At 43.4% G+C, this 27605-nt stretch overlaps 1 protein-coding gene across 1 annotated transcript in view; it reads right to left on the bottom strand.

The window, feature by feature from the left end:
* Positions 1-27605, bottom strand: part of APEH (acylaminoacyl-peptide hydrolase) — a 169492-nt gene that overhangs the window by 3310 nt on the left and 138577 nt on the right. The window contains exons 19-22 of the mRNA XM_029599657.1: positions 16327-16415; positions 15815-16005; positions 4858-4960; positions 3177-3283 (exon numbers count right to left, since the gene is read on the bottom strand). Coding sequence (XP_029455517.1) covers positions 3177-3283; positions 4858-4960; positions 15815-16005; positions 16327-16415 — 490 coding nt within the window. The remainder of the gene's footprint in view (positions 1-3176; positions 3284-4857; positions 4961-15814; positions 16006-16326; positions 16416-27605) is intronic.

The following is a 27605-nucleotide window of genomic DNA, read 5'->3' as shown; positions in this document are numbered from 1 at the left end:
GCCTGAGAAGGACAGGACAATGGTATTCCTGAAGGTCCCGGTCTAGGTTCCGAAGGCAAGGAGGGAAGAGAGGAGGTGAGGCTGGAAGGTGAAAGAGAGGGGATGGGCGATGTGATGAGAGGGAGGGGATGATGGAGGAGGCTGGGAGGAGAAAAGGATCAGCTGAGATGATACAAAAAGGATTGGAAGGGGTGAGAGAGGGGATGAGCTGGGAAGATGAGAGGAGCTGGGGGATGCAAGAGGTGCTCAGCTAGAGGTTGAGAGAAAGGATCAACTGGAGAGGGTGGAAGGTGAGAGTGGAGTGATTGTTGGAGGAGGATTGCATCCATGCTAATTTGTTTTTGCTATCCTCTGTGGTCAAGTGAATTTTCAAGGGTTAAAATGAGATCACATTGGCTAAAGGTTTGGGGAACCCCTTAAGCGGGCTCGTACTCCTGGATGCACCAGTGGCCTGGCCCTATGCCTGCCTCAGTGCTTTTCTATATCCTGCTGCAACACCAGTGAGTCCTACAATCTCCTGGAGGCAGAGAATACTGGATGTTTCTGTGATGCGCCACCTCCAAGTAGTGATGATGTCATGGGAAAAAGCAGTATGCTCTGCCTTCATCTGCTGGTAGGGGGCAATAACCCACCTGTAAGGACTGGACTGGTGTAGCAGGATGAAACAGAAATATAAAACTTCTGTTTGTTTATTTTAGCTGTTAGCCTGCTGTAATTTATGCAGAGAAATTTAAACTGATACTTGTTTATTTTGGCTCTAGTTTTCTTTGCAGAGAATTTTAGAATGCCGTTTGCTTATGTGCCACCAGACAAGTGCTGTTTTTTTCCACAGAGGAATTTAAACTGTCATTTGTTTGCGTGCTACCAGCTGCAGGCCTGTTGAAGTTTTTTAAAATTTAAAACCGCTTTGTGCTTTGCCAGACTACTACAGTTTGGTAGAGAATTTTAATACTGTGATTTGTTTCTTTTGCCTCTTGTCTGCTACAGTTTGCAGAAAAGTTCAGATTCACATTTGCTTGCTTGTTTGCCATTGGTCTACTGCAATTTTAGGCCAGAGAGAACTGCATAGTCAGGCCAGGTAGTAAATCTGTTGTGCTTTGAGCCAAAGTCAAGGTATTTTTATTTATTTAAAAACGTTTCTATACCGTCGCTAAGTTATATACCATCGCAATGGTTTACAAATAGGCACATAGACTAAGGTTAGTAAATCTAGGATATTGTACATTCTAACAGGTGCCAATAGGTTACAATTTCATAAATAAAATCATTATTTGAGTAATGCTGGTCAAGTCCAGGTATATTATTGAGTTACTATCTCTTTGAGATATTACTTCTTAAATGTAGGATTGAATAAATTCATTCTCATCTGCATTACCCTGTACTTTCATTCTCTACCCTCCACACTCTTTAGTGAAGGCTTTTTTAAAGAGCCATGTTTTTAAATTTTTCTTAAAAGTTTTGAGATTATTCTGTAATCTGAGTTCAGGGCGCATCGTGTTCCATAGTATGGGCCCAGCCAATGATAAAGCCCTTTCTCTCACTTGGGTTAATTTTGCTGACTTTACTGAAGGGATTGTTAGTAGTGCTTTGTTTGCTGAGCGGAGGTTTCTTTGTGGAACGTGTACTCGTAAGGCTGTGTTTAGCCAGTCTGCTTCTTTATCATATATTAGTTTGTGTATGGTACATAAGGCCTTGTGTATTTTATCCTGTATTCGATGGGTAACCAATGTAAGTCTGCTAGAGTTTCGGTTATATGGTCCCTCCTCTTTTTTCCCGTCAGTATTCTGGCTGCAGTATTTTGAAGTATCTGGAGTGGTCTTATCGATGTGCTTGGGAGTCCTAGTAAGAGTGCATTGCAGTAGTCAGTGCTGGAAAAGATAAGTGTTTGCAATACTGTTCTGAAGTGGGCGGGTGTGAGTAATGGTTTCAATCTTCTGAGGACCATAAGTTTTGCGTAGCCTTCTCTTACTTTTATAGATATGTGTTGCTTCAGGTTGATTTCTGGGTCCAGCCTATGTTTGGCAGATTCAAGGTCAGCATATATGGTGGGTCCTTCGCAATAGCGAGGTCCTCCCCAAGGAGTCGGCAAGCAAGCAGGCACTATATGGTTGGGCACTTCACCACACTTTTATATGTTTGGAAAATAGTGAAATTGTCTGCCATTTCCTTCCTCAGGCTCTCTCTTAATCCCAAACCCTCCTCTAGTTCTATTTTAAATTGCATAATCAGAATGCCAGCTGAGATGAGAAGAAAATATATTTAGATAAATGTACATTTGTCTAAGACACCAGGCTTGTGCATATTGAAGAAATGTAACAAGATATCTTAAATTTCCTATGATTTGGTGGCACACTGTCCCTCTACATCCATACTACATCCAATGCTCCAGCAAGTCCTGCATACATCACAGCTTTGTGAGACTCTAAAAACAGATTTCCTCAAAAACCCTCCACTTCCAATCAGTTCTATTGAACAATTTTCTGGCTGAAGTGTAAAAAAAAAAAAAAAGTTTGTTTTTCCTCTTTGCTCCTGTTTCTATATTTTAAAGTATCTTTTTCTTTTTGTGTCTGTGTGCATCTTGTTTTCTCTGTATACTCCCTCTTTTTCTTTCTCTGCATTCTCTATCTTGTTTTGCATTAGTCTCTCTGAGTTTCCTCACTTACCTTTCCTATCCCAAAAACCATGGTCCCCTTTTCCCTATAAACACTTCCTTCTCTTCTGCAGGGACTAGAAGACAAAAGAAGGGAGCTATTTTTCAAGGGGCCTCAGATGTGCTCTTCTTCCCTCTCTCACAGGCAGTGGGGCAGGTTCCTAGGCCTATGAGCTGCTCTCCATCTAAATCCTGATTCTCATGGTTCACTTCTCACCGCTTACAATTGGCTGATCCTCCACCCACCCAAAATTTCCCTGTCTCTGCCCCAGATGAGGCTTATTATCCCCAAGTAGTAGATTTCCATTGTCTTCTATGCAATGCAAAAACAGTGCTAGGTAACATCAGTGCAATGATTTCGGGATGCACTGTGGAGTTGTGCAACTTTTTGTTTTTGCAATACAAGGACAGAAAGACAGGGCAGGATGTACAAGAAAGACTTCAGCTGGTAAAAGGAAATGGTCAGATCTGTCATCATGGAAAGTGAAGACAACAGGAGAACCGGCAGGTACAAATTCTCACTCACCGAACAGGGACACCATGGGCCCTTAGAGCTCGGTAATATTCTATCCCTTGCTTGTTTGGGACGCGCCTGTCCTCCTCACCAAGCATCAGCAAAACAGGAGTCTTCACCTGAAAAAAACAAAACAAAACCCCACAGTGAGTGGCAAAAGTACTAATTAGAGCCAACACAGCACACTCCAGGGAACAGAGATTACAGCAAGATATGAAATTACTACCCACAGTTCCCTCAGCACATTCCAGTAGATAGAAGCTGGTGACACCTTACAGACTAACAAATTTGAGGCATAAAGCTTTTGGGGAAATTAGTTCACTATATCAGATGCAACTGATTAAATGAACTCTTGTCCTTGAAAGTTTATGCCTCAATGAATCTGTTAGTCTATAAGGTGCCAGTAGCCTCTGTGTTGCTTTGGCTACTACAAGCACGGCATAACATTACTAATCAGAGTCCCTTCAGCACATTCCAGGGGCTAGGGACAAAGCAAGATGGATTACTACTTATAGATCCCTTGGCAAAACCCAGGGCACACAGAACATAGTGAGACATGAGATTACTAACCAGATCCCCTCCAGGGGACACAGACCACAGTTCTGCTGTAAACCGATATGATGTATCCACTAATATCGGTATAGAAAAGTCTATAAATAAATAAATAAATTTATCCTCCTCCCCATATCAGCCAGTTCTTCCTTCACTTCGGTTCACATCACCATAATGTATTGTTTATAAGATTTCAAATCTTGGTGTAAGACCCTAAACTACGTGCGCATTTCCGAACGAGTAGGAAACTCTGATACTAGTTTTTGGAGGTTCTTTCCTCCATGTTGTCGGCTTCAGCACCATCCCCCACCACCATTTTTGCTAAGGCCAACTCACAGCCTGATTCTGTTTTCTGGTAAGAAAACTGTTTAAAATCGACCGATTTTCTCTTCATTGACATCGGCAACATTACCTCTGGCAGATCGGGGTAGTTGGAGGTTTTGTAGTGTACAGATGCCTGAGTTTTCAGCTTGATTACAACTCATGGGGGAAGGAGCTCACTGATTAAGCTGCTGGCAGCCTGGATGACATCATTTCCTCCCCCTTCTATTTCCCTTTTGACCAATCCCCTATTATCCATTGCATGACCCTTTGATCTCTGAACCCTATGATATAGCTCCGGTGCCTCCTCTTCACCTTCTCTGCAAATTCCAGTAGACATAAAGTATAAGTCCCCCCCTGTGCACAAAACAAAACCTACAAACAACAAAGTAGTGATTACCTCCAGAGAATTACATTGGGCCTGGAGGGCACCACCTTGCACCTGAGCTATTTAAAAACACAAAAACCAAAAGAAACAGAAAAACCATGAAATTACAGGTGCTCCTTTCCCAGAGATATTCTCCCCCCTCCCCCGCTCTTGCAGATTCTCTCCCCTAGTGGAAATGATGAACATCCACTCCCATTAATCTTTATATTGCTCGAACACAATTATAAACGTGGATATCTTTAAAACATAACAACTTATTGCAATTGCAAGAAAAACTGTTTGAAATATTAGACTTCAGTCACCATGGCTTCTTATGTTCTTATAGTCATCACCTTATCTTAAGTAATGATGATAAAACCACTCAAATCCTAAGAAGCAAAAGCAGCAAGGATAGCTCTTCATAGAGATTAGAGAAGTATAAAGGATCTCTACCTGAGAGACATACTTGATAGGAGATTTATCTAGCATCTGCTTCCACACAGAGGCAACAGGAAGAGTATCCATACAGTAAGAAACCCCTACTTCCACACTGCACCTGCAGAGAGAAGAAAGGACATGACAGGAGCTGGAAATGGGGATGAAAATTATTATAGCTTTTTCATGTCAATATGACTGCTATCATCTGAACCTGAATCTCAAATTAATTATTCCAATGTGATTATCATCATTTCAAAAATCACAATGTGATCATCAAATATTTCAGGCTCTCAATTTAAGAATGGGCTAGAGCTTTATAAGCACACAGATGAAATGAAGACTGTCATATTGAAGAAAAGTTTTGAAACAATCTTGCTACATAAAAAATAATGTAGTTAGATTACCATTTTTGAAATCTGCCCACTGTAACATGGGCAATTGTGCCTGAGCTGTTTCAGAATGAGGGTACTTTTTGCTGCATTTAGGGGAGGCATTCCCAGGAAGAGGCTGTTTTCCCAGTCAAAATTTGCCTCTAGAAAAAGAAGGTGCAACGTCCCCACAGACCCTGTAGGAAATTTATAAAACCCAAGGAGTTTCCCTCTGAAAATGAACTTCAAGGTACGCAGGTATAAAAGTACATACTAATTTTACGGCTAGGCAGGTTTTTTGGAAATTATCAGATAAGACTAAATGTCGCCTTCTTTTCTTCCTCCTACACAAGTTCAGACATGTGGGAAGTACCCAAGCCCAATTAATTAATCTGGGAGGGAAGACTTTAGGGCTGTCCTGAGAACCCATGTTTCAAAGGTGGCATTATATGTTGCATGAACATCCAGACAAATGATTAGTGAAAAAATGTAAGTAAGACCAAGTGACTGCTTTACAAATATCCTTCAGGACAAGAGCAAAAACTATACCCAAGAAGAAATTTGAGCTTTCACTGAGTTTGCCCAAAGGACTTCCAGAGGCTGCTAACCTTGCAAATAAACAAACTGAATCAATCCGTGTCACCATTACAATGCCCTGCAATTAAAACAATCTGTCAGATTTCCTAAAAAAGGATTAGAGACTGATAAATACATAAGAACCTTTTTTCTCTTTTTTACCCTCTTGTAATCATGTTATTTTAATTTTAGTTTAATGCTTTATTTCCCCTACCTCTCCTTACTCTCTAGTTATTATGTTTCAATATGTTCTATTTGTATTATGTTAAACTTGTTCGATGTAAAGCGCCGCCACAGGCACTAGTTTCATGTTACGCTGTGAACCGATGTGATATCATTGATGAATGTCGGTATATAAAACCGTTAAATAAAAATAAAAAAAAAAAAAAAAAAAAAAAGAACCACCCAAGGAACATGCAATAACTGGATTGACCTCTCTCCTCTCATGAACACCAGTAAAGACAGTGTCTGATTTGAGTGGAACACAGAAACCAGTTTAGGTAAAAAAGGATTTGTCTACAAGACACTGAAAACAATGAGAAGACCAGAAAATGATTCCTCAAGGCAAGGCTTGTAATTCAGAAATACCACTAGCTGAACAAATGGCTACCAGAAAAATCATCTGCAGTGATAAAACCTACAGGAAAGTCTTGTACAGCGAGCCTACTAAAGTTCTATGAACCAAAGCCATTTGAATGACCTGCAAAAACTGTTTCACCATCTTTCTCAAGGCCTCATTTTCAGAAGCCAGAGAGGAAATGCACACAACAGCTGTCCCTCTGACCCCAGCTGGACCAGAATGTCTATCCCTTTGAAGCTGTACTTCCAGTGATTACTAAAGAACCACAGGGGGCCTTGGCATTTTTGCTTGTTGTCATTAGTGGATTGATGGCAACCTCCACACACGATCCTATCTTCTGAAAAAGTCTCCAAGCTGAGCTCCCACTCTCTGGGAACCAACACCTTTCTGAAGAGAGGCAGACTAGATGTTTCCTAGTCTGCAATTTGAGTCATGGAAATTTCAGAAGATTCTGCACTGCCTATTGAAAAATTAGATGCATTGTTTCCTTGGAGACCCCTCCATTCTGGGTGGGTGTCTGTTCCCATAAGCACTGCCATGGCATTGTCAGCGAGAACTTGAACTGCCATTATCTTCACCAAGGACAGGAGAAGCAGTGGAGGAAACGCAACAAAGCTAATCCAAAGGCCCTGGTTTCCAGGCTATTGATGGACCAAGAGCCCTCCCCTCCTGTGACCAAAGCCTCTGGAGCAACCCATTCCTGCTAATGGGCTCCTCATCCCCGCAATCTTGCATTTGTTTTAAAGAATACCTATTGAGGAGGATCTAGATTCATCCCCCTCAGCAAGCTTAGTGATGTTGACCCCCAAGAGAGGTTTTGCCTCCATCATGGTTCTGAGATTGAGGGGACCAGTGAGACAGATGGAAAAACTGCAGAGGACACATATGAGCCCTGGACCACTGAACAAAGTCTAAAAAAGCTGCCATGAAGCCCAAGAGCTATAGATAATCCTAAACTCTGGGAACCTTCTCAGCAAGAAATTTCTCTACCCGACTCACAACTGGAACCACTCTTTCCTGAGTGATAAAAGCATGCCATACTGGTTCAGACCAAGGGACCATCAAGCCCAGTATCCTGGGTCACAAGTACCTAACAGTAAATAGATCTCATGCTTCTCTCCTCCAGGAAATTTCAAACCTTTGAAACCCAGCTACACCTTCTGCCTTAACCAAATCCCCCAGAAACAAATTCCAGAGCTTAATTGTCTATTGAGTGAAAAAGAGTTTTCTCTCATTTGTTTTGAATGTGCTACTTACTAACTTTATGGCGTGCCCCAGTCTTTGTATTTTTTGAAAGAGTAAATAACCGATTTACATTTACCTGTTCTATTCCACTCATGATTTTATAGTTCTCTATCATATCCCCCTCTCAGACATTTCTTCTCCAAGGTGAACAGACCCAACCTCTTTAGCCTTTCCTTGTAGGGGAACCATTCCATCCTCTATCTTTTTGGTCACCCTTCTCTGTACTTTTTCCAATGTAACTATATTTTTTTTGAGATATAGCAATCAGAACTGCACACAGTATTCTCAGTGCAGCCTTACTATGGAGCAATACAGGGGCATTAAGACATTTGACATTTTATTCTTCATTCCAATCCTAACATGGTTTGCTTTTTTGACAGCCGTAGCACACTGAACCAATGATTTCAAACTATTGCCCATTATGAAGCCCAGGTCCTTTTCCTAAAATGGAACCTAACATCGTGTAATTACAGTGTGGGTTACTTTTTCCCATGTACATCAATTTGAACTTGTCCACACTAAATTTCATCTGCCTGTTGCGTCAGGTCTCAGATGGCTTCACCCGACATGCCTCACCTCTATTTCAGCCTTCGCCACCAGCCTCGGGAGAATGGCGTCTGTAGCATCTCCTTGCCACACCCTCAGGCTTCCCCTGAGCAGCTCTGGTGCAGCGTTCCGCCATGTTGACCTGAGGCCTCCTAGAGCGCACGCACCTCTTGACTTGTAGCAGTGTTGGCGCGAACCTCGGGGGCATCCTCCTCGAGTGACGTCACTGCTTCCTCCTTCAAAAGGTTGCCCATTTGCTGACTCTCGCCGAGTTAGCAACAGATTGGATTCGCTCTGGTCTGAAGCTGTTCTGCTGCTTCTACTCTGCTGGAAGCCACCTTCACCCTTCGGGGTCTACTAACCTGGGTACCCGCTCCTCGGGGGCCCTTTGCTTATTTCCAGGTGCCTATCCTGATACAGGTACTCGCTCCTTGAGGGCCTGTGTGTCTATCCTGGTGCTTGCTCCATAGCATCATATCATATCAATCAAAAATCTCGAAATCATAGCATCTCACCCAAACCTGGACTCCCCAGCCATAATATTGGGAGACTTTAACTTACATGTAGACAAATCCCCTCTCTCAACTAACTGCGAAGCTTTCCTCACTGCCATGTCTCTGCACTTGTTTATGTTCCATTTTTGTTTTTTGTTCACACCCCCTTGTTATATGTAAACTGGCATGATGTGGTTTCTAATCACGAATGCCGGTATAGAAAAACTCTAAATAAATAAATAAATAAATATGTCAGCTATGGGTTTCAAGCAGCTAATCAACAAACCTACCCACAAAGCGGGTCATACGCTGGATCTCATCTTTACAAACCCTGGCATTTCACGCACAGAGCAACCAGTATGCAAACAAGTCCCTTGGTCAGACCACACATTAATCTCCACCACCTTCACTCTGTCACAACCGGGCTACAATCACCACTCCCTACCATCATTTCTCTACAGGAAAACTTGCTCCTCGGAGCACCTCACCAATCTCCTAGCCCCTGATCTCTCTCTCATTGACGTCTCCACTCCTAACTCAGCCCTCCAATCCTGGTCCAAAATAACTGAATCAGTAGCAAATACACTATGTCCCATGACAACAAAAAAACTCAAACACAATGCGACCAAAAGACAACCTTGGTTCAACGACGAACTGCGAAAACTCAAACATCTACTACGTCAGAAAGAAAGAAAATGGCATAAAGCCCCTTTACCAACCTCCCTATCTGAATACAAATGCTCCCTTCACTTATACAAGAGCATCACTTTGAAAACCAAAAGGGACTTTTATGCCCACAAGATCCACAACCTCATCTTTGACTCCAAAGCTCTGTTCACCTATGTTTCCAGTCTAACAAAAACCAACACTCCAGACATTCCATTCGACCTAGCCCAGACAAAAGCAGACGAGCTGGCTCTTTACTTCAGCAAAAAAATCACCGACCTCCTCAAACAGCTGACACCAATTACGTACGCATCCTCTAGCACTTATCTACACCCAAACAAAAACATCTCTCTCAATTTCTTTGAACCCATCACCACTTCAGAGATACAATCGGTCCTGAAGAAAATGAAACCGTCATCACACCCTTTTGATCAAATCCCATCTAAACTTCTTTTACTAATCCCGGATACAATATCGAAAGCACTGGCCGACATTATCAATTGCTCCCTATCCCAGGGTATCTACCCAGACGACCTTAAAACGGGCTCAATTAAACCACTCCTAAAAAAACCGAACCTAAATACCAGCGATCCTAACAATTTCCGTCCCATCTCCAACCTCCCGTTCATAGCGAAAGTTATGGAAAAATTAGTAAACTCACAATTATCGAATTACATTGAGGATCACCAAATTCTGTTTCCCAATCAATATGGATTTCGCAAAGCATTAAGCACCGAAACGCTACTCCTTTTCTCTTACAGACTTCCTCCTCTCCGGCATTGATAAAGGTCACGCTTATTTATTAATCCTTCTGGACCTGTCGGCTGCATTCGATACAGTCAACCACCACATCCTTCTAAATCAGCTGGCAAACATCGGTGTTACAGGCACAGCACTGGCCTGGTTTAAAACCTTCCTGGAGAACAGAAGATACAAGGTCAAAATTCATAATAAAGAATCTCACTACTATCCATCCTCTCTTGGGGTTCCGCAGGGCTCCTCCTTCTCACCCACGCTCTTTAATGTTTACCTTCTCCCACTCTGCCAATGCTAACAAAACTGAACCTGAAACACTTCCTATTCGCAGACGATGTACAAATTGTGATCCCTTTAAAAGAATCCATTAAAAAAACATTAGAATTCTGGGAAAGCTGCCTACTAGAGATCAAACACCTCCTCACCAATCTAAACTTAATTCTCAATGCTTCAAAAATGGAATTCCTGCTTATATCCCCGGAAAACAACATCATCACTTCAAACCCACCAGCCAACCTTCAAACCTCTCACGTAAGAGACCTAGGAGCTGTCATTGACAACCGTCTCAACCTAAAATCATTCATCAACCAAACTACCAAGGATTGCTTTCACAAATTACATATCCTTAAAAGAATTAAGCCACTCTTCCACTCCCAGGACTTCAGAACAATTTTACAAGCAATAATCTTCTCTAAGCTAGATTATTGTAACTCTATTCTATTAGGTCTCCCTGCATCCCATACCAAACCTCTACAGACGGTGCAGAATACAGCAGCCAGAATTCTGACTAACTCCAGGAGAATTGGCCACATCTCCCCAATCCTCAAAGACCTACATTGGTTGCCAATTCACTACAGAATCATTTACAAGTCCATCACCACCATTTACAGTCATCCATCAACACGCCCCGCTCAATTTACAAATCCCTTTCAAAAAACATACCTCCTCCAGACCCATTAGAGAGTGTTATAAAGAATCACTTCATGTTCCACACGCAAAATCCTTTCAACACAAATCCCTTAAAGACAGAGCATTCTCAACAGCAGGACCACCTTTATGGAACACCATCCCATCCGACCTGCGAAAGGAACCGTGCCTACCGACGTTCAGGAAAAGGCTGAAAACATGGCTTTTTAAAAAAGCTTATCCAGACTTCAACTGATCCCTTCATCTGACATCACCAACTCATTGTTAACAATGGGTTCAAATAAAAACAATTCATTTACCGGACATCACCAACACATTGCTATCAATCTCATTCACTATATCAATTCTACTACATTGTAATTAATTTGGCAACACTGTAAATAATTTGCTGTCAGTTAATCTCCCTTTTCTACTTTCTCTTCCGCTCCCAGTTGTGTACTTCCCTGTTTTATTGTAACTGCAATTCCTCTAACCATGCACTTGTTATAGTTCTTTGAGTTCTCTGTATATTGCACACCCTGTTAAATGTAAACCGGTTTGATGTGATACCTGTCATGAAAGCCGGTATAACAAAAACAATAAATAAATAAATAAATATTCTTCAACCTGCTGGAACACTACCTACAGCTACAGAAAGTGAGTACTACTTCTCCAGTCTGTCCATCGTCAGCTCCTCGCTGTTGATCTGCATTGGGCCCTACACCACCATTGTGGAATGGGTTCTCCTCTGCCGAGGACCTCAGACTGTTGATACCTATCCTCTCTCTACTGCTCACTGGGAACTCTATCTACTCAGCTACAAGGAGTGTATATAACATCTGCCAGTCTGTCTCTCCTACAGTACCTTAGTGGACATCTGCATCGGGGCCTTACACCACCATTGTGGGACGGGTCTCCTACGCCAAGGATCACAGATTGTTGCTATCTACTCTCTACTGCCACCTCTGGTGGAGTACAATAGCTGTATAATAAAAGATACATTCTCTGTGTTTGTGCATCTGAGTCTAGCCTGGTGCTTCAGTTCCCTACGGAGCTCCTCCCCGTAGGAGATAACATCACTGTTGCCCCTGAGAATCCACCAAACATCTCAATATCATAACACTGCCATTTAAATGCCCAGTCTTCCAGTCTCACAAGATCCTCCTGAAACTTTTCACAATCTGCTTGTGATCGTGAAAATAAGTTTGGCCTGTTTTGGCATAAAAAAGAGATCCCAGATATTCCGGAGACTGGGAAGAAACAGCTTGCTCTTGGCAAAGTTGATTATTCAGCCCAAGCTTTCTAAATTTGCATAACCCCGTTGGACACCATAATGACCTTCCTGTTGAGACTTGCTTCTGTTAAACAATTCATAATCCATTCCTTTCCTAAGAAATCTGACAGGTTCTTGGAACCATGGCAAGGTAAAAATAGAGTACCCTGAACTGAAAGTGCTTATTCAGGATGCCAAAAAAAACCCCCCAAAACAATAGAAAAACCTATGATGATCTTTCAAATGGGAATATGGAAGTAAGCCTCAAAAAGATTCCAAGAAGAGAGAAACTTGCCCTGCTGCACATTCACTAATATGAACTGCAGGGTTTCCATACTCTAATAGGAACCATGAAGACTGTCATTTACCCCTTTCAAATCAAGGGTGGCTCTGTAGGAACCGTCCTTTAGAACCATAAAATAAATGGAGTACTAACCATGCCCTTGCAAGTGTGAAAATACTCGAGCGTATTAAGAACAGCCACCTTCCCTGAATGGGAAATCTACTACTTCCCTGAGGTTTTGCTTTCCTAGGTCTGTTACGAGCTTGTTCAAGTCCTTGCTAAAGAAACAGTTGCCCACTTGAAAATAAGCTTGCTTAGATGGGCTTTGGAGGAAGCACCTGTTGCCCAATGCCATTGCCACAATAGCTTTCACGCTGCAATCAACAAGACTACAGAACTAGAAGAGATCCCAATGAGGTCATATAAGGTGCCCTTCCAGGAAAGCAGCCCTGGACTTCAGCTGAGCTGCCCCCTGCCGTTCAGGGAGTTGTTGTATCCAGCACAAACATCTGAGCTACACAGACATCACAGATAGTGATCTGCACTGGTAAAGATGTGGATAAAAAGGCATGTTTCAGTAGAACGTCTCTCTCTCTCAGGGCATCCCCAACAGCATGATGAAACAAAAAAAAGACATTATGTGGCATCTGGTGGCAAAACAGTACAGCTTTGTGATGTCTCAACATGTTTGAGCTATTCTCCGAGGATTCCTATTCCATTAGGAGCATATCCTGCACTTCTGAATGAAAAGGAAAGGTTTTAGATGACCTACAGATTCCTTGCTGAATAGGGTGCTATACTGAAATATCCACAATCTGAAAAATTGACATCCTAAAGGACATAACCACCTGAGATATGAGAGACTTTAAAAATTGTTTTGGACAAATAGGCAGAAGACAATCATTCTCACTCCCTGATGCCACTTGTCCTTCCTTCTAAAGACTGACTGATTACATCCACATTATCCTTCAGGACAGAAAATAAAATGCTCTCCCAAAGTCCTCTGTTCCAAGCTCCATTGTGGCTAATTAGGCTCTTATTGCAACTGCACATCCACTACAGAGCCCTGACCCATGGCTGCTGCAGGCCCCCCCTTCACTAAGACTCTAAACTCAGAAGGCCTGTTGTAAAATGCCCAAGAAAAACAAAAATTCTAGGAAGAAATTGCCTAGAAAGGGCAGGGACCTGGCATAGTTTCAGCACAGGTTTCCTCCACATGGGAGACCACAATGGGTCCCCCCCCCCCCTACCCCCAGGATGCAAGGCCTCAGCTAGGAGAAATGGATGGGAATGACATATAAAATAGCGGTCATTCCCACCAAAATGGCCATCCCTGAGGAGAAAATACAAACAGACTCCAGTGCCGGATCTGAAGGCCTGACTGCAACCACTGCTGAACTTTTGCTGCTGGATTTGGGGGCCTTCACAGGCTCTTCTGAAGAACCTGAAGAAGATATAATTGCGATGGAGAAGGTACAGAGAAGGGCTACCAAAATGATAAGGGGAATGGAACAACTCCCCTATGAGGAAAGACTAAAGAGGTTAGACTTTTCAGCTTGGAGAAGAGACGGCTGAGGGGGGATATGATAGAGGTGTTTAAAATCATGAGAGGTCTAGAACGGGTAGATGTGAATCGGTTATTTACTCTTTCGGATAGTAGAAAGACTAGGGGGCACTCCATGAAGTTAGCATGGGGCACATTTAAAACTAATCGGAGAAAGTTCTTTTTCACTCAACGCACAATTAAACTCTGGAATTTGTTGCCAGAGGATGTGGTTAGTGCAGTTAGTATAGCTGTGTTTAAAAAAGGATTGGATAGGTTCTTGGAGAAGTCCATTACCTGCTATTAAGTTCACTTAGAGAATAGCCACTGCCATTAGCAATGGTTACATGGAATAGACTTAGTGTTTGGGTACTTGCCAGGTTCTTATGGCCTGGATTGGCCACTGTTGGAGACAGGATGCTGGGCTTGATGGACCCTTGGTCTGACCCAGTATGGCATTTTCTTATGTTTCTTATGTTCTTATTCACTGCTGCCAATGCAAGCAGGACAGTAGGCATTGCAGCAAAAGTGCCGTTTCACAAAAACTCCAACATTGACCGGGCCCTATTACAAAGGGCTCAGAAGCTGTGCAGAAATACTACAGGCCCAAAAAGGAGACTGATGGCTGGGCAAGCCCACGTTTACATTGGCTCAAATATACCCCCATCCCTCAAGTCCACTGGAAATTTACCTTCACCCAGTTGTTTGCTTCAGCAGAGCGATTGATCTCCTCACATTTCTCCATTTTCTTTTTTTCTTTTTTAAACTTTAATAAGTCAGAGGATGGGGCGTGGTGGTGTGAGGAAAACAATTTGAAACAGAAGAATTTCCCCGAGTCAAAAACAAGCTCCCGCACTGGGCTGGTAGAGCTGAGAGGCTGGGAGCCTTATACAGGGCTTGCTTAACTAGGAAGCCACAGAAGCCTGGTCTGAGGTTTGTTGTCATAAAAGCAGAAAAGGCTAACAAACACATAACTGCCCAAAACGTCTCCACCAGGTTGGACAGAAGCCAAAGCCTGGGAGTCAAGTTCTGCTGCACCAGGCAAGTATGTCCTGCTATCTGCTGGAGACAGAGTATACGGTCTTTTTGCTGGAGCTGTACCATGTTAACTACCAGTGATGTCATGGAAAAATAATGTCCCCCCGTCTCGATCTACTAGTAGGGGGAGATAAATCATGCCTGGACTGGTGTAGCAGGAAGAAAAGGAAGTCCCCTTTTTCTCTCCTGTTTCCCTCCCTAGACTCTCCTTCATTCACATATATTGTCCGTGCTGGAGGCAAAGTCCATTTTGACAGATGGGAGTTAGGCTCATGATTCCTGACAGAATAACCTATGCCTTACTAAGAACCATGAGAAACAGATTCCAAAGGTGCATTTCTCTGATGTACATGGATTTCTGATCTATAATTCTCATTTCAAATCTCATCCCAGCCAATCAGTTTCATTAATATGCCTACAATAAAAATCTAAGCTGTCAGTCCTAAAGTTTAAGTTGTTCTGTGCTCAGTTTAAAAGCCTCTTTTAATTTTGAATTTACCAAGTTAAACTGACACTAAAGCTGAATATCTTTTGCTTCTTATTTCAGTGACATAGTTTAGTTTAACACTGCATGTCATTTAATTTTATGCTCAGGTTTAATTGGTGAAATCTTAGTAGTCTGTTCACAAACCAAACATTGTTCTAACAGACAGCAGCCCAAAACCCCACCAGAGAAGTCAGCACTTCATCACACTAACCAGTCAGGGATATCTGTTATTCCATTCATAGAGGCCAGGTTTACCACTGGATTCCTGGCAACGCAAGCCTTGTATGTAGTTGGGTACTGACCAATCAGATGGCAAGATAGGAACCCACCATGCGATCCACCAATCAAAGCCATCTGCTCAGGATTTAGCTCCTCCTTTTTCAGCATCTGCTCCACAGAGAACTAAAAAGAGGAGAGTGGAAGAGACAACACTTAGACCTGTGGCCACATTTCTGTGCTTACCTGTGTCCCTGAATACATCCTCCCACAGGCTCCATGCAATGCCGAGACTCTGTGAAATCCTCCATCCCTGACTATACCCTTCCACCAATTCTGTTATTCCCATAGTACTAGAGGTTTTGCAGTTTGGCATCTGCTGCTGAAATTCTCCTGACAAAGAACATAATGAGGCTCTGGAAACTTCTGCCCCTTCGTCTTGATAAAACTATTATGCATACAATTATTAATTATAAGTCATTTGGAGTCTATTTAGTGAGTCCTTACCTGAACATCCTTCACATCTTGATCTCCTATCTTTCCAGGCAAAGAGAAGACACTGTCCTGTCCAAAACCCAAGGACCCTCGGTAGTTCACTGCACCAAAAAATGTTAATAGCCAATGTGAACCAGATCATATGACTAATGTTTATTTAGCAGAACTCAGCAAAGGGAGTTACCTCACTAGCTCAAAGGAGTCAGAACATTTCAAAACTTGTAACTTTTCATATAAGTCATTTCATTTCTACAATAAAGTACACCAAGACCAGGATCTTTTTGTTTAAAAGGATCTTTGTGCATGAGGCTGAAAACAATATCATCTGATCAATTTAATAGTGCTCCATAAACAAACCATATTATCCCAAAACATAATCCAATTGCTCCCAGTTTGCGTAGGTGCTCTGCTACCATGGCAAGACATTTTGTGAAAAGATGTGGAGTGGATACTTGGCCAGAAGGCAGCATATGGTACTAGAGGTGATGATTCTCTACTACAGGGTTGTCAAACTCTGGTCCTCGAGGGCCACAAACCGGTCTGGTTTTTAGGATATCTCTAATGAATATACATGAGACAGATCTGCATACAATTGCATGCAAATTTATCTCATGCATATTCATTAGGGTAAATCTGAAAATAAGATTGCTTTGCGGCCCTCGAAGACTGGAGTTGGACATCCATGCTCTACTACAAACCTGATATTTTCTGTGACCTGGAAATATCTCTCTATGTGGGCGCAAGCATCCATCAGATCAAGTCAGCATAGCCAATACCCTTTCTTTAAGAAACAAAATCAAGGTGCCTAGGGAAATCATCTTGAAATTTTTCCTAAGAACATAAGAACTTGCCACACTGGGTCAGACCAAGGGTTCATCAAGCCCAGCATCCTGTTTCCAACAGTGGCCAATCCAGACTACAAGTACCTGACAAGTACCCAAAAACTAAGTATATCCCACGCTACTGATGCTAGTAATAGCACTGGCTATTTTCTAAGTCAACTTGATTAATAGCAGTTAATGGATTTCTCCTCCAAGAACTTATCCAAACCTTTTTTAACCCCAGCTGCACTAACTGCACTAACCACATCCCCTGGCAACAAATTCCAGAGTTTAATTGTGCATGGAGTGAAAAAGAATTTTCTCCGATTAGTTTTAAATGTGCTACAGGCTAACTTAATAGAAGGATTTTTGGGCACTCCATGATCCAAAAGAGTAAATAACCGATTCACATTTACCCATTCTAGACCTCTCGTGATTTTAAACACCTCTATCACACCCCCCCTCAGCCGTAACACCCCCCCAAAAGTGGGGGGAAAATGTATGTGCGTCTTATGGAGCGAATATAAAAAAAAAAAAAGAAAAATCTAATAAACCCCCCCCCCCACCCTCCTGACTCCCCCAAGACCTGCCAACTTAATTTTCTACAACCCCCCACATTCCTGACCCCCCCCAAGACCTGCCAAAAGTCCCTGGTGGTCCAGTGGGGGTCCAGGAGCGGTCCGGGAGCGATCTCCTGGGCTTGGGCTGTCAGCTGCCAGTAATCAAAATGGCGCCGACGGCCCTTTGCCCTTACTATGTCACTGGGGCTAATGGCGCCAACGGCCCTTTGCCCTTACTATGTCACTGGGGCCAACCAATGGCAGCGGTAGCCCCTGTGACATAGTAAGGGCAAAGGGCCGTTGGCGCCATTAGCCCCAGTGACATAGTAAGGGCAAAGGGCCGTCGGCGCCATTTTGATTACTGGCAGCCGACAGCCCAAGTCCAGGAGATCGCTCCCGGACCCCCGCTGGACCACCAGGGACTTTTGGCAGGTCTTGGGGGGGTTAGGAGGGTGGGGGGGTTTTAGTAAGTTAAGTTGGCAGGTCTTGGAGGGGTGTTAATTAATTTAAAGGGTTGGGATGGTTTTTTTTTGGGGGGGGGGGGGGGGTTCCCAGAGAAAGATAAAAGTTTTCTCATCTTGGGAGTGGACCGAAATGGCACTCCGCAGACCTGAAAATAAAATGGGGAGAAAAAAAAATGTTATGCACTCCCCTAATTTGCCAGATAAGACGCACAGATGCCAGGGGACAGAGCCGGTTTAGCACAAAATTTTTTTTTTTTTTAATTTTCCTCCTCTGACTCCTAGGTGCATCTTATGGAGCGAAAAATACGGTATATCTTTCTTGAGATTCGGCGATCAGAATTTTACACAGTATTCAAGGTACGATCTCACCATGGAGCGATACAGAGGCATTATGACAATCTCTGTTTTATTCACCATTCCCTTCCTAATAATTCCTAACATTCTGTTTGCTTTTTTGACTGCCACAGCACACTGAGCCAACGATTTCAAAGTATTATCCACTATGACACCTAGATCTCTTTCCTGGGCGGTAGCTCCTAATATGGAACCTAACATCGTGTAATTACAGCATGGGTTATTTTTCCGTATATGTATCACCTTGCACTTGTCCACATTAAATTTCATCTGCCATTTGGATGCCCAATTTTCCAATCTCACAAGGTCCTCTTGCAATTTATCACAATCTGCTTGTGATTTAACCACTGTGAATAATTTTGTGTCATCTGCAAATATGATTACCTCACTCGTATTCCTTTCCAGATCATATATAAATATATAGAAAAACACGGGTCCTAGTACAGATCCTTGAGGCACTCCACTTTTTACCCTTTTCCAATGAGAAAATTGTCCATTTAATCCTACTCTCTGTTTCCTGTCTTATAACCAGTTTGTAATCCACGAAAGGACATTGCCACCTATGCCATGACTTTTTACTTTTCTTAGAAGCCTCTCATGAGGAACTTTGTCAAATGCCTTCTGAAAATCCAAATACACTACATCCACCGGTTCATCTATATCTACATGTTTATTAACTCCTTCAAAAAAGTGAAGCAGATTTGTAAGGCAAGACTTGCCTTGGATAAAGCCATGCCGACTTTGTTCCATTAAGCCATGTCTTTCTATATGTTCTGTGATTTTGATCTTTAGAACACTTTCCACTATTTTTCCTGGCACTGAAGTCAGGCTAACTGGTCTGTAGTTTCCTGGATCGACCCTGGAGCCCTTTTTAAATACTGGGGTTACATTAGCCACCCTCCATTCTTCAGGTACAATGGATGATTTTAATGATATGTTACAAATTTTAACTAATAGATCTGAAATTTCATTTTTGAGTTCCTTCAGAATTCTGGGGTGCATACCATCCAGTCCAGGTGATTTACTACTCTTCAGTTTGTCAATCAGGCCTACACATCTTTTCTAGGTTCCTCTTTAGGAACTTGTTCAAGGCCCTTAGGTCTAGGAAGGGATGGAGTCTTCTTGTTTTCTTTGGATCAGGAAATATTTGGAGTAAAATCCCTGCCCTCTTTCCCCTGGTGGAACAGGCTCTGGTCTCCAAGAGGGAGGAGAACTTCATTTACAGCAGTTCCTGATGCCAAGATGTTCCCCAAGCATAGTTTGGTGGACGGGATAACTAACAGATGTAATCTTCACCCTTCTTTTATTATGCTGAAGACCCAAGTGTCCAAAGTTATATTGGGTCAACAGTTTATGCAAACCCTCAGCCTGCCCCTAACAGGAAGGCCTTCTAATATGGGTATTTGGATCCATGCTATGATCTCTGCAATCTAGTCAAAACCCCATTCCAGGTTTTGGCTGGGGCGCTGGCTGTGGCTTGAAGGCCCTCTGCTGCCTAATGCGGGCACAAGGACCCTGCTGTTGATAGGACCAAGGGGGGAAAGGAAAGCGCTTCCTCTGGTGATAGAAGTCTCACTTCAACTCCATGCTCGTGTATCTCCTGGCTGAGGAGAGTGGAGATCTGGAGTGGCTATGGAGAGCTACTGAAGCATTGCCTGGTATTCTTGGATCTGGGCTACTGCTTCCTTAAAATTATCTCTGAAAAGATTCTCTCCAGTGCATGGCACATCAGTGAGCCTTTCCTGGACATCTGGTAGGAGGTATGAGGCTCACAGTCTTTGAACACCAATCCCCACAGCAGACACTCTCAATGCAGTTTAAAAACATTAAAGGCCAAGATCACATGATGGTGTAGTGGTAGGTGGCAGCACAATCGCGTAGTTCCCACTCCCACTTGCTCAATTTGCAAATTTTAAACCCTTCCTGAATTAGATCTCAAACTCGAAATGGCAGATTAAGGGGCTAAGAAATCCCTTTTGATGTTTTGGGGGGATCAAATGATGTCATCAACACACTTGAGCCAAAGTCCAGTGGACAAGGCGGGGATGGCAGATGACATAGCAGGGGCAGAAGAGGCTGCAAATGTGCCAGAGCTGGCTAGTGAGATGGTGGAGGCAATGTGGGCAGTGATGCAGCAACTGACTGATTGTATTCACTTGAGCCTTGATGCCAAACTCTAGTCTGTTGTGGACCGTGTTGGGCAATTAGTGTCTACTGTTGGAGAAGTGATGGCGCAGATTGACAATGTGCTGAAGCATGAGGAGGGAATGGAAAGGTCTCTCACTCAAACTATACAGCACTTAGAAGTTTGACAGTGGGCCCACAAACGCACTTGCGAGAAGTTTGATGACATTGAAAATCTTACATCTTTCCACGATTCCATCATCACCATGTCGTCCTCCAAGTCATCTTCCAGTTGACGATTGTCCTATTCCAATTTCTTCTAAGGTCCGTTACCTCGGTGTCTTACTCGATTCAGAATTATCAGTGACCTACCACATCTCTTCCGTAGTAAAAAAATTTTTTTTTTTACAAAATTCACCTCTTAAAAAAATCTAAAACCTCTTATTTTATGATGACTTCTGGTTAGTCCTTCAAGCTTTAATTTTTTCTGGTTTTGATTATTGTAATGGTCTACTTCTAGGCCTACCTGATTCCTCTCTTCGCCCTTTACAATTAGTACAAAATGTGGTAGTCCAAATTCTGTCTGGACAAAAAATCCATGACCACATTTCCCCTCTTCTATTTTCCTTACACTGGCTTCCTATTTCACTATGTATCCATTGCAAAGTGCTCTGTCTTATTCACAGCTTAATTTACAGTCAGCTATTTGGCAATGCACTCTTCTCCAGCTCTATCAACCCTCAAGACAACTACAATCCTCCAAAAAATGCTTACTCGAGGTACCAACTGTACACCTGGCTAGAATAGACTTTACCAGACGCTGAGCCTTTTCTGTTGTAGGCCCCTCATTGTGGAACTCCCTTTCTGACAATCTTAGACTATTAACTAACTTTAAGGAATTTAAGAAACAGCTAAAAACTCATTTATTCATGCTTGCCTATAAATAATTTAATTTTTTTCCACTTCTTGCTCCTTTTCTTTTTTTCATATTTTAATGTATATATATTTCTTACCTATTTTATATTACACTGTATTTTTACTATGTATGTTTTGATATGTAAACCACATAGGCCTACCTACATTGATTAAGCAGTATATAAGTTTAAAAAAAAATAAATGGGTGCCGCAATAATTTGCGTATAGTGGGAATGCCAGAATGTGCTGAGGGGAGTGATCCAGCCGGATTCCTAGCAAAATGGATTCCCTTTGTGCTCAACATAGAATGTAAGAACAGGCAGTTAAAATTGATCAAGCACACAGGGCACTGGCACCAGCCCCCCAAAATGACGACTGTCCTAGAGCTTTCATCCTGAGGCTTCATAAGTATGGTGACAAGAGCCATATCCTGGAAGCTAGCCGCAAGCTCAAGGAGATCACATACCAAGCTCGAAGGATCTATTTTTTTCCAGGATTTCTCAGTGAACGTTCAGAGGAAGTGTTAAAAATTCTACTGAAGTTATAAAGGAGCTGCTGAAGAAAGGCCTAACATATGCACTGCTATATCTGGCGAGGCTCCGGCTCCATCACAATGGCATGACCTTGATTTTCAGTGACGCAAAAGCAGCCATGTGGTTCGTGCAGCAGTTCAAGACTCTGGAACCTGGAGTTGAATGAGCTGTCCTCTTGATATATATTCTTTTTTTTAATGATATCCTTATATACTGTACAAGTGGGGCTGAGTGAATGGAGAGATTTAGATATGTTCGTAGTATCATTCGCAACAGGGGGTGGGGGGGGGGGGGCTGGCTTTCTTTAGGATATACGGCTTGGCTGTTGAGAAATGAGGAGGGTTGCGAAAGGGCAGGTAGGGCTTCTTTGGTCAATTATTTTCCTTGTTGCTTATGCACTGCAGCTGTTGACCAACGCACTGATAATTTGTGACAGATGACGGGAAGATCTGCAGTGCGATCTCACTCTTGCAAGGTATGCGGGCTGATGTTGGCAGCACAAAATCGCATCACCTTGCAGTGGATAAGACTGTGGAGAAATGGCGGCCCTCTTTTTTCAGCAAAGGGTCGCTGTCACAATTTCAAGGACAGTGTTGCAACTTATCTGGGACTATGGACTTTGCTTTCATGAGTGGGGGAGGGAGGGGTTCTAGAACTGTGGGTTTCACAGCGGTAGGGACAGGGCATGAGCTTAATTTGCTATGGGGAACTTTGTTGTTGGGGCCATTTGAAGATTTTCAAATGGATACTGCAGGTCATAGGGATTTCTTCACCGAAAGTACCAGTAATGGGTATGGGGAGGGCAGGGGATTGGCAAGTGGTATGGGAGGTGCGGGACAGGAGATGGTGGGGAGATAGGTAGTCGGCACTTCCTTTAGGTCACAAAAGATTCATATAAATGTTGTCTGTTTGTTGCTGTTGGGGATTGGGATGATCGTGGGGGCGTAATGGTTTAAAATTAAGATGGCACATCATTGCAGGAGGAAAGTCTACATGATCTTTGTGAATTCAATTGGCTAGTGGAGTGGCCAACTTTCTCTCTTTGAATGTTAGGGGAATTGGAACGCCAGTTAAACGGAAAAGAATACTAAATTATTTGAAAACAAAAGGGGCAATGATTGCACTACTGCAGGAAATTCACTTTAAAGCAAACAGATCATGCAAAACATTATCGCAAATGGGTGGGGCAGGTGTTCTCTTCCTCCTATAACTTTAAGAGTCGAAGAGAATATTGTGTCCTGATTCACAAGGCCTTTCCTTTTCATGTGACAAAATCTCTACTGGACCAAAAAGGTAGATTTGTTGCCCTGGTGTGTGTTATCTATGACCTAAATTTTATGTTAGTTAATATATATGGCCCAAATGATGGTCAGCAGGCATATTATAGGTTGCTGACTGCCACTCTGGAGGGGTTCTCGCCTTACCCTCTTCTTCTAGGCAGAGACAAACTTTTGTAAGGACCCCTCTTTGGATTGTTCTATCCCTTCTAGCTCGGACAGAGGTCAGTTTCCAGGTCTATGCTACTTGACACAAAATTTGGGTCTGAAGGATGTTTGGAGAGTTCAGTACCCATCAGTTAGAGATGATACTTATTTTTCCCGCTAGACATCACACCTATAGTTTTATAGACTATTTTCTATGTGCTGCCTCACTAGTTAAATTGGTGGGACTAATGGATATTCTGATTTGTTGTATTTCTGAACACCATCTAGTGTTCCTCCCGTTGCAGGTTTCTCTGACAGTAGAGACAAATAAGCAATGGCGCCTTAATTCCTCCTTGTTGGTAAATGATCAGTTTTGCTCCTTGGTGACCCAGGCAATACAGGATTCTAAAATTATATATGAAGAAGCTGAACAATCTGCTATAGTACTGTGGGAGATGCTTAAAGCTGTGCTACGAAGGCGAAACATTATCTTTGCTAGTCATCTCAATAAAGATAGGAGGAAAAAAGAACAATCTTTGGAAAAAGCGAGTCACATGCTGGAGGCTAAACGTAAGGTTACATGTTCCTTCAGGGACTATGTGCTGTTGCAGAAGCACAGGGAGGAATTGTCACCGGAGTGGAACAATATTTCAAATTTGCAAGGCAAAAGTTTTATGAAAATGGGGATAAAACAGGGACCCAATTGGCCAGGGCATTGTGGAAACAGGCTATGTAAACGCTCATTCATGGGGTTAGGGATATGATGGGGTAGTGATGCATCAGCTCTCTAACATCAATCACACCTTTAAAGATTTTTTTGCTAATCTCTATTCCAATCACGAAGAATGTAGTTTAGCTGAGCTAAATGTTTATTTGTGGGATATACCTATCCCTGGGTTCACTGTTATGGCATGTTGTCAGGCTGGCAGTGCCCATAACATTAGAGAAGCTTTTTAAGGCAATGACAGGACTCCCTAATGGGAAGTGCCTAAGCCCGGACGGCTTTGCCCTTGAATTCTACAAGGAACTCTACAAGAAATTCTCCCAGGAATTGGCTCCTCTTATGTTGGAGGTATTTTCTTCTTTACAACAGACCCCTGAGACTACCTGCACTTTATTGGAAGCCAATGTAGTATTGATACATAATAAAGGGCATGATGCATTGGACTCTGGCTCTTATCGATCAATTTCCCTGTTAAATGATGTATGATTTGCATTTTAATGTAAGAATGTCGGTATATAAAAATTATAAATAAATAAATAAATAAATAAATAAATAAATGCTGATATAAAGGTCCTAGCCAAGATCCTACAACTTAGACTGGAAACAGTCATGGAAGACCTTGTTCACCAGGACCAGACTGGTTTTGTAAAAGGCTGCATGTTGATCACCAATACTCTTAGGTTGTTTGATGTTATGTCTATGGCTAAAAGGGACATGGAAAGAAGAAACCACCTTGGGTAAGAAGGATGGAACCGTACGCAAGGATAGCCCTGACTCCGATATCCTCAAAAAGGGCTCTTTGCACGACAAAGCCTGAAGCTCAGAAATCCGACACGCTGAAACAATGGCCACTAAGAACACTACCTTCAGTGTCAAATCCTTCAAGGTGGTTTTGCGAATAGGCTCGAACGGCGCGCCACACAAGGCCCGAAGAACAAGATTCAAATTCCAGGACGGACAAGGCTGACGAATCGGAGGCCGCAGATGTTTCGCCCCTCGCAGGAAACGTGCTACATCAGGATGCGCCGCCACTGGTTTCCCCTGAATCAAACCATGTAAGGAACCCAGCGCCGCCTGAACCCGCAAGGAACTACATGAAAGGCCCTTAGACAAACCGTCCTGCAGGAACAGAAGGATATCTGGCACAGTTGCTCGCGTAGGAACCACGTCCCGGTCCAGACACCACGATTCAAACAACTTCCAGACCCTAACATAAGATAAGGAAGTAGACGTCTTCCGGGAGCGTAATAGAGTAGCGACCATCGGTTCCGCATAGCCCTTAGATCTCAGCCTTTGCCTCTCAAAAGCCAGGCCGCTAGACAAAAGCGATCGACCGGGTTGAAACACACGGGTCCTTGGTGCAGAAGGTCCGGAACATACGGGAAACGGAGAGGCTCCTCTACCACCAGGTTCAGGAGGTCTGTGAACCACGGGCGCCGTGGCCACTAGGGCGCCACCAGAACAACGTCTGCCGAGTGTGCCTCGATCTGCCGCAACACCTTTCCTATGAGTGGCCATGGAGGAAACACAGAGTAGTACGTCCGTCGGCCATGGAAGAGCCAGAGCATCTACTCCCTCTGCTGCCGTCTCCCACCTTCAAGCAAAAAACAGAGGTGCTTTCGCATTGCGGAAGGTTGCCATCAAATCGATCGCAGGTGTGCCCCACCGAGCACAAATGAGCCGGAAGGCATCCTCCGCTAGCTCCCACTCTCCTGGATCCAGCCAATTTCACCTCAAGAAATCGGCCTGAACATTGTCTACTCCGGCTATGTGGGAGGCTGCGAGACAACTGAGATGACCCGCCGCCCAGGTGAACATGAGACGAGTTTCGGACGTTACAGCCTGACTCTTGGTTCCCCCTTGTCGGTTGATGTACGCCACCGTGGTTGCGTTGTCGGACAACACTCTGACTGCCCTGCCGCGAATGAGTGGTAGGAACTCCAGAAGAGCCAGCCGAACCGATCTGGTTTCCAGCTCCGAAATCAGTATTCTGTCTGCCTGCATGGAGCTATCTGCTTTGGTGTGTGTATGGGGGAGGGGGGGGGGAGGGGGCTGTTACACCTCCACATTTGTCACCAGTGATGTCTGATGGGGAAGATCGGGGGTCTTGAATGCAGAGGATGCTCAGTCAATCTGGATGGTGTGGAGGATTTTCTCCTGGATTGGGATTCAGATGATTTCCACCCCTTTTCAACTGATTTTATTTTGCTAATGCATAAAGCATATTTAGCTAGGAAGGCAGCAGGGAGTATACCTAAGTCCCAGGCCCAGTCCGTGATGGATGCCCAGTCGATTAGGAGTTCCGTGGGGGCAAGAATCACTCTGAGGGCGTCCTGTGGGTGCTAGGTCTTTCCGCAAGAGCAGGTGATCGGGGGATGACACTGATGACTTGGATGATCCAGTTGCTCCTAAAGAGGATTCTCAGAGGCTGGATATGGCTGATACGGTTCTAGACACAGAGGAGGTGCCGGTGCCTGAAGGAGATGATCCCAAGATGATGTCTTGTTTTGTAGAGAGGAACTTTGGCTTTTGCTTCCCCTGTTCTTCAAGAACTGGGAATTAAAGTCTCACAGGAGGAGTCTGATCTAGAGGGAGCGGATCCCATCTTGAACAGATTGCGAGGTCCAGTGAAAGCCTCTTTTTCATAAGTTGGTGAGGAAGTTTGTAGTTTGGGAGTGGGACATTCCGGAGTCCAGCTTAAAGGTTGGCAGAGCTATGGCAAAACTTTATCCGTTACCAGAGGATACATTGGAAATTTTTGTGCTTCCTAAGGTCAATGTTTCGGTGTGGTGTTTACTAAGACCACCACTATTCCAGTGACTGTGTCTGCTGCTCTACGAGATATACAAAATCACTAGTTGGCGTTCCACCTTAAGCAGATTTTTGAGGTCTCAGCCCTGGGCATATGGGCTGCAATTTGTAGCAGTTTTATGCAAAGTGTCAGAAAAACGTGCTCTGTCTCCATCTGCTGGCAAGGATGCAAAATCCAGGAGTCTGGACTGATCGGTGGTACTACAGGAATGAAAATTAGCAAAAAAAGAACCAAATTTTCCTATATATTTTATCATTTTCACTCCCTGTGACCTACCTCCTGCACCCTACTATCCAGCATTCTCTGTAACCTACTCCTGCCATCCAGCACTGTCTGTGACCTACCCCCATATCCTGCATTCAGCATTCCTTTTGACTGACTTTCATGCCCTGTGATCCAGCAGTCCTTATGATTTACTCTCACAATGAGACTGCCTAACCCCACTCATTGCCATCCAGCCCTCCCTGTGACACACTTAGATTGACTCCTTCAAACCACTCTCAGCATTTCCTTCAAACTCCTCACATACTGTTGCCTAGCACTCCTTGGAGCCGATGTAA

This window comes from Rhinatrema bivittatum, chromosome 4 (assembly GCF_901001135.1).
Source record: "Rhinatrema bivittatum chromosome 4, aRhiBiv1.1, whole genome shotgun sequence".
NCBI lineage: Eukaryota > Metazoa > Chordata > Amphibia > Gymnophiona > Rhinatrematidae > Rhinatrema > Rhinatrema bivittatum.
The sequence above is the reverse complement of the archived record's forward strand: the minus strand, read 5'-3'. Positions and strand labels throughout refer to the sequence as shown.